Below are 8,569 nucleotides of genomic sequence, written 5' to 3' on the forward strand. Positions count from 1 at the left end.
GGATAATGCTGAGGGATCCGCGTTACTCGCGTGATGTCCCTCGCTCTCCAAGTCCTGTTCGTGGAGGGAGGAATCGGTCTGATAGCTTTTCGCCTTCACCGTCCCCCTCACCCGAACGACGCTCGACTCACAGTCGGCGTCACCATCGGTCTCCTTAACCAGATGGGGGTATGTGACCTCATTTGGGTCTACATACCGTTTCAGACGACCCACGTAAAATACGGGGTGCGTCTTCATATACGGGGGAAGGGTGAGCCTATAATTTAGGTCTCCAACCTCTTCAACCACCGTAAAGGGCCCAATGAAACGCGGCAACAACTTCGTAGTACCTCCAGGTAGTACAGAAATTGCATTTTTAGGTAGGGTAGCAGTACTTAATAGTACTTTTTCACCCACTCTAAAGCGTTCATTATTATTGCGACCATTTCGGTCCGCATATTCTTTTTGCTTGTCCTGTGCGCTTGCCATTGCGTCACGGACATTACGTGTGATGGCTAATCGCTCATCCACAAAGCGTTGAGCCTCGCTTACGCTTTTAGCATCAAACTCGCCTATGATACCGCCAAGGGGTCGGTCATAAGGCGTAGTATTATTGACCACTGCTGAACTGGCAGGGTCACTAGGGCAAGTTTCTATCTTTGAGATGATACCCTCATGGGTCATATTGACGAAACTATGTCCCTCTTTCGCACCGAGCATAGCGAGGGGCCCTCCCCGCTTAGACTCGGGCTGCGCACAAACTATATTGGCGTCCGAGGATGGCGCACTCCATTAATATAAAACGGTGTCTCACCCGTACTGGCGTGGACACTGTTATTTATAGCGAACTCCACAAAAAGAAATTGCTTTGTCCACTCTTTGGGAGTTGCTATAGTGCGCAAGACATCCGCCACGACCCGATTGGTACGTTCTGTTTGGCCATCGGTCTGCGGTCGACATGTGGAGCTTGCTACCTAGCAGCTCGAATACATGTCCCCAAAAACCAGACGTAAAACGTGGATCTGGATCCCGGTCCGATACTGTGGACTCGGGCATCCCGTGTAGTCGGTAAACATGATCCAGGAATAAGAGAGCTGCCTCCTTGCCTGTGATCGATGTCTTACATGGTGCTAAATGCACCATTTTGCTCAGTCTGTCTACTAAGACGACTAGCCCCGTCCGATTTTTATGATCGGGCGGCATGCCAAACATGAAGTCCAGATTTACTGACTTCCAACAATTGGTTGAAATCGGTAGCGGCTTCAGAGGCGCACTGCTGGACGGTGCAGGCTTAATGCGCTGACACTGTTCGCAAGAGCGGATATAGTTGGCCACCCATCGATATAGGTGTGGCTACCACACCTATATATAGATGGGTGGCCAACTATATATTTCTCTGACACTCGTAAGAATGTCTTTTCACGGCCCAGATGCCCACTAGTTATGGCATCAGCTGTCACCTTGTGATCCCTTGAGAATCTATGTGCCTCATGACACAGATCGCAAGCTAGCGATCCTTCACGAGCTCTAATATGCGCCATCCCTAGGAATTGGCGCAAATCCTTCACTTGCCGTAGGATTGGCCATTCCTTAACCGATTTTACCTTGTCTGGGTCTGCTCGTACACCATGGCTACCTATGATGCAGCTCAGCACAGGTATCTCGGGAACCCATATGACGCACGTTTGCAAGTTGACGTACATTGGGCGTCCTTCAAAGTCTGCAACAGCGTCTGAATGACGCTTGTGCGACTCTATTGCGCTCAGCCCGTCCTCGGCCTATTATGCACGAATGCATTGTCAAAAGTAATGGTGCCCGTAGGCACGGTGCTGACGCATCACGTGAGCCACCACTCGGTTGGAGGTCTCTGGTGCGTTCTTTAAACCTTTGGGCTTCACAAGCCACTCCCAAAACATACCGCTTGAGGTGCTTACTGCTGTTTTGGCTACATCGGACTCTCTCACGAGTACCTGATAGTAGCCATCCTTTAAAACCAACGCGAAAAAGATAGTTGACTTTCACATGAAGTTCAACAAAACATCTTTTCCGCGGGATTGGCGTTTGCGCCGGTGTGGTCGCCGTGTTCAGCTTTTTGTAAGCTTGAACCACGCGCCATCCACCTCTGGTTCTACGCACACAAAAGGTCGGGCTGCAGTGAGGCGATTTGCTGTCACGCACATGTCCCGCCTTTGCTCGCTTGTCATGAACTCACTGATATAATCGAATTGCTCTTTCGGCAACGGCCATTGCCTGGTCACACAATACTTGGTGCCAGATTCGATGTCTATTTCGTGCCCGATGTCCCTATCTGCTGGTAGGCGGCTCGGCACTTCTTCTAGCAACACATCGCGATGTTTCCATGGAACCTTAAAGAACGGACTGTCTCTCAAGGCATCCCAGCCTTAAGCAGCGAACCGTTTCTTCTTGTCCGTTTCTAGGACGCTCTCGTCCATTGTGGACGACGAGAAACAGTCCACCAAGTTCTCTTCTGGAACTGGTGTGACTATTTCGTGGATCTTTCCTTCCGTTATTTCGGCAAGGAACAGATCCCACGACATCTCCGGGAGATTTACTATCTCCTTGGTAGATTTACAGACTAGCTGGAGCACTTCAACTGAAGATGCCTCCGCAATTTCGTCTTTGACGGCCACGAACACCTCGTGCGAAGGCCCGACCTCTTTAATAAGATCTGATCTAAAGGTCACTAGTTTAGACATGCCTTTGATCGTCCTAATCTTTCGGGTACTCGTTCTTCGAGTCACCACGACCTTTGACTGGGAAGCGGGTGCCGTTGCTCTCCTGGCTAACGCACCCCTTCCAACCGCACCAGGCTCTAGGCACTGTGCTGGTTCATGCGACGCTTGACTTCCTGTCAACTCGCCGTCCACTGGCAACGGATCTCGGCTCTGTGCAGGACTATGGGACACATGATTTCTTGTCATTGCCTTTTTCATTACCCCAGTCTTCACGAGATGGGAAGGACTTGGTTACGTTTGATATCCCGTCAACGTACCCTCAAGTGTGTTCGACACGACATCAGTTGCATACGCCTCTCGCAGGAGCACATCCTTTCCGGTGTCCTGCGTAGAGTTCGCAACTGTGCGTGTACGCCAGTCTGTCCATAGTTGGTGCTTTGCCAACCATGGCATGCCTAGGATGAGGTTATACCGACTCTCTATACCCAGCACTGTGAATTTCTCTTCACAAAAGAAGTCACTAAAGCTAAAGGCGGGTTCTACCTGAATTCTCAGACTTAACGAGCGCGCCATTCGATAAACGAACGGTCGCCTCTTCTCGCTTGCCATCCTGGCAAAGCGAATCAAAGATCACCGGTCTATTTCTTAGAGCCGCGAGTTTTACAAACTTGTTTGATGCACCCGAATCCACTAGGAGGGTCGTCATCTATTCATAGCCTCTTACTTGAGCGCTTTAGACCAGCAGGGTTGGGGTCCGAAATTACGAGACCTCAGGGACTATGCTACCCATTTGTTCGACAACCCTGAACTTAGAGGCAGCTTTAGAGTCCGCGTCAGTAGGGCATTTCACCCCGCTTATACCAAGCTGTCGCCGAGGCACTGTTGTAGGACTGCTCCTCAACTAAGGCAATTGGGATTGCCTCTTCCATCGTCGACGGCACCTTCCTGAAAAGGGCCTGTCGCTGTGGGGCATGCCGTAGTCCGTTCATTAACGTAGGCACCTTAATGTGCTCCGGAATCGGACCTACGGTACTGGACGCCAACAGCAAGCGCATCTCTTGCACATTATCTTGCAGAGATCGCTTCGCCTGTCGCACTTCAAAGAAGCGCGCCTGAAGCAACACTTCGTTGTTCGGCGGCAGGTATATGGCACGAATATTTGTCTTAAAGATCGCCCATGTAGNCCTAGCACTGTGAACTTCTCTTTACAAGAGAAGTCACTAAAGCTGAAGGCGAGTTCTACCTGAACTCCCTCAGACTTAACGAGCGCGCCGTTCGCTAAACGAACGGTCGCCTCTTCTCGCTTGCCATCCTGGCAAAGCGACTCAAACATCGCCGGTCTCTTTCTTAGAGCCGCGAGTTTCACAAAATTTGTGATGCACCCGAATCCACTCGGAGGGTCATCACCTGGTCATAGCCTCCTACTTGAGCGCTATAGACCAGCAGGGTTGAGGTCCGAAATTTCGAGACCTCAGGGACTATGCTACACATTTGTTCCACAACTTTAAGCTTAGGGGTAGCTTCAGAATCCGCGTCAGTAGGGCATCCCGCTTCTACTGCGCTCCTGTATTTCCTGACCCCTAAGTGGTCGATGCAGAACTCATGCGTCTCTCACGCTGGTTCTTGTCATCGCCAATTGGAAAGGGAGTCCTCTTGCTGGGCGTCTTCGCCCCAGCAGGGACCCTGTTATAGCAGCGAGCCATCATATGGCCGCGCTTGCCGCATTTAAAACAGACAACGTCTGCATTGCCCAACTCCAGGCAAGCCGGTTTACGCGACGCATGACTTCCTGTCAGCTCGCCGTCTACTGCCACAGACTCTCGCCTCTGTGCAGGACATTCGGACGCATGACTACTTGTCATCGTCCTTTTCACTACCTCAGTCTCTACGAGCTGGGTAGGAATTGGTGACGTTTGACATCCCGTCAACGCACCCTCAATTGTGTTTGACACGACATCAGTTGCATACGCCTCTCGCAGGTGCACAAGCTCGCCGAGGCACTGTTGTAGGAATGCTCCTCAACTAAGGCAATTTGGATTGCCTCTTCCATCGTCGACGGCACCTTTTTGAAAAGGGCCTGTCGCGATGTGCCATGCCGTAGTCCGTCCATAAACGTGGGCACCTTAATGTGCTCCGATATCGGACCTACGATTATGGACGCCAACAGCGAGAGCATATCTTGCACATACTCTTGCAGTGATCGCTTCGCCTGTCGCGCTCTAAAAAAAAGCGCATGTAGCAACACTTCGTTGTTCGGCGGCTGGTACATAGCGCGAATTTTTTTCTTAAAGCTCGCCCATGTATGAAACGCCTTTCTGTCCGCCATAAGCGCCGAGTAAGCCCACTCTGAGGTCTTACCGCGTAGATGTAACATGGCGTATAGCACCATCCGGCTGTCGTTCTCGATGAGCTGCACGACACCGCATTGCTTCACGGCTATCAGTGAGTAGACAATCGTGTACGCTGCGGTTACGTCGAACTTGGGCGGGTCCGCTCAAATTGGCCTCTGCTGACGCGGCTGCGCAGAGAGCATCTGAACATTCCTGTTGAGATGCTTTCAACAGGATTAATGAGAGCCTCGTTCCGAGCTTGCTCATGCCTCAGCTCAGTCTGAGTCTGAGTGACGGACTCCGCCACAGCATGGCTCTGTGCTTCGGACGCGGCTCTCCTCTGTCCGTTGCCACCTCCCGAAGATGTTCGGAGAGGTGGGTAAAAACAAAATGGCTGAAAAAAAGGTAAACGACTTTCTAATAAAATCACAAAATTTTGTTTATCAATTAACGGTCAATTTCACCAAAAAAATGAGCCTAATTGATATTGAGGCTCATTTTGACGTACACACAGAGGTGCGGATCGTGGGAAGGATTTCAAGTTGTACCAAGTGTAGGCACGCACGTCTTATGCGGTCACGCTTTACTTAAGCACACACCCTAGTACAGCGAGGGAGCGGCTAGACCGCCATATCTTACGTGCAGTGAGGTAGTTCCTGTGGGCGCCTTAGCGACCTCACCCAACGCACTAAGTACTCTAGTAAAGTGTCGACACGGGAGCGATGATCCGACTTCTCGTGCGCACTTACCAAGCAGGAAGTAGTTCTCAGACTAATTTATATTTTATCGGGTTGAATAGTAGTACCTGTTTTTACCAATCAAAACGCCATCTCTATAGATAACCCTAAATATGTGTTGCGAGCATATCTTTCTAAATACCTTGCGTAACGGATGACGCAGGGCGTCATCCCTCCTAATGTGAATGCACCAATGTGCATCACATACACAAGGGTTGGTCACAAATGTGAGCCACACCCGAGTGCTGGGCCTAAATACTATAATTAAGTAATTGATTATCCCCTTATGTACACCTAGTGTACTAGACAGGAACTGTGTAACATTAGGGCAGCTTTAGCCCGACACACACGTGGTGCCAATGCACGACGGGGTCCAGACTCATATACTGGCTAGTATGGTCGCTGGTCTCGTGGCAACAACAGCTTGTGCACCAGCAGATGTTGTCAGGACAAGACTGATGCAGATGCTTGATCACGAGCATAAAAGTGCGACCAATTGCTTTGTGAAAACCATTAAACACGAAGGACTGCGTAAACTTTACAAGGGATGGGTGCCAGCGTACATGCGACTCGGACCACAGACGTTGCTGACATTTGTGTCCTGGAGCAACTTCGCCAGCGCTTACTTTGACAGTGTCGATTGAAAGTCAATCATTGAGTCGCCACTTTTGAGTTGAGTAATTTGGCTGTTTGATGAAAATGAACCCCTTTCTCGTACCCCAAATTGCCCCTATAATCATTGTGATTGCCTCGTTGGATCGAAGTTTTGTAGACGTTGTAAGATTTAGGATGAGTAGGCTGCGCGCTCTATTTGCACCACACAATGGTGATTCGCACACCGCTCCGCAGAAAAAAGGAAATACTATTGATGAAAATGTGATGGCGTCCGACAAGCCTTCAGTGCTTTATCGCTTAGGATCAGCACAAAAAGAGCATATTTGCCCTGTTGAGCGTTGCATCAAGGATATAGCGGAGCTACCTCGCTTTTAAAGTCAGAGAAAGACTTTCAGACTCAGAGATTTACTTTGTTACATTGAACTTATGGGTTTAACAACTCAGGGAGTCGTACAAGCTATTAAAGCTTAAGGAATCCTAGTTCAAGGGATTCAGGGGCTCGTAGAACCAAGTGGCAACTAGTGCCCAAGAGGATTTACCTTAGAAAGGCTTCTATCTCTTACAGATCAATGCGCAAGCCATAGGAAGGCACTGAACGCTTTAGATCAAAAGGGGAACTGAACTTTATTTAAATATTCTAATCTTAAAACCTTACCCAGCTAATTAAAAAAATAGATTTTGGCCGCCAGATTGATATCTGGCCATTTATTACCCATTATAAATGGGATATAAGTAAATAACTACTTTAAAATTAGATAGAAGGGTATTTTACCCATAAAAACAATGTACCACAACAACGGATCTCCAACAATGTGTGCCCCATTACAGTTATTTAGTACAGGCGTTACTGCTGGGGCAGATTGGTACGCCGCCATCTGTTTGATGTTTTTCGGAAGACGCATTGTATATATGTACGTCAAAGCAATTTGTATTGATCATAAAGCAAACAAACTGCAAATAAAATTCAATTGACTAGATTCCTTCAGTGCCAATCGCGATAAAAATGACCAGCTTTTTTTCGCAAAGCTTTGTGCTGCCATCATCCATGCATTGTACTTTCTGCAATTCTTGATTCTCCATCCCAACTATTTCTTGTAGCGTCGACCCACCTGCAATGCGATAAACATTCATTGTTGACAAATTGTGTTCTCACACAAATGTTGCATATGTTTCTTCCATCGTAAAATATTCTTTTTGCAATGCTCTCGTCATTACCAAATGCACTTTGGAATCAGCAGGTACACGCGACAGTATCTCTTTTATTGTATTGAGAGACAGAGGCTGTCCATGGTCCTTGCATTCGCCAGATATCTCCCCGGAAACAAATCGAAAGTCGATCTTTTCCCTGTTTATAGTTCGGACGAGATTGCCAAACTTCATAAATTAGTCATCAAGCAGCCAAGCTGGCCATTCCACGTTTGGAGAAGACAGGAATGGAACGACCAAATTCCCGCTTGTCTCAACACCTCGAGGTAATTCGATTCTCCCATCTTGTGACCTGACGCCCAACTCGTACAAAAGCCGATCCAAAAATGTCGGTAATGCCACGCCACCGAGTCCGTCAACATGACTCGCCAACACGACGGCCGCTGACACCAATGCTTCGAGACGCTGCCCATCGTTCATAGGCTGGCTGGTATTATGATAATACATTGTTGTAGTCGACACTGACGATAGGACCTCACGCAAGGGATGGTGAAACGGACGATAATTCAAACCGCCGGTCATAGTCAAGTGTAGTAGCACGTCATTCGCTGGGTGAAGAAACATATTACGACATTCCCAGGTAAGTTTGTTTTCAGCCTTGATCTTGGCTTCGTTGGCTTTGAATTCTTCGACTTTATACAGTTTGCCGGTTGGCTTCAGCATCAGCCTGAATGTCGTCTTTTCATCTAAGCAAGCATAATGACTGTCAATCAAATTCACTTGACCGTCTTCAGCACGATAACTTGAGCAGAGCAACTAGCACAGCTGACCAATCTTGGTCTCGCGATATTGTTTTCGCTTCATACCGGCAAATATTGGTGCCGAATGTCCAACCAGCGCATTTAAGTAATTTGCTGTGTTGCTGCTGTAACGGGGTGTATCGTTACATGAAATTAACAATAGAAGATTGTTAAATAATATTATCCAAAAGGTAGATAATATTTGGAGGAAATTACTTTAAATAGTAATTTTCTGAATTCTTATCCATAAATAGGTATAGACCATT

At 48.2% G+C, this 8,569-nt stretch overlaps 1 protein-coding gene across 1 annotated transcript; it reads left to right on the forward strand.

The window, feature by feature from the left end:
* Positions 1-6,200: 6,200 nt before the first annotated feature.
* CCR75_006406 (uncharacterized protein) lies at positions 6,201-6,386 on the forward strand (the record flags this gene model as incomplete). Its single annotated transcript, XM_067964476.1, has 1 exon — positions 6,201-6,386. One exon carries the CDS (start codon positions 6,201-6,203, stop codon positions 6,384-6,386), a length of 186 nt encoding a protein of 61 aa, XP_067822881.1.
* Positions 6,387-8,569: the final 2,183 nt, after the last annotated feature.

This window comes from Bremia lactucae, linkage group LG1 (assembly GCF_004359215.1).
Source record: "Bremia lactucae strain SF5 linkage group LG1, whole genome shotgun sequence".
Lineage (NCBI taxonomy): Eukaryota > Oomycota > Peronosporomycetes > Peronosporales > Peronosporaceae > Bremia > Bremia lactucae.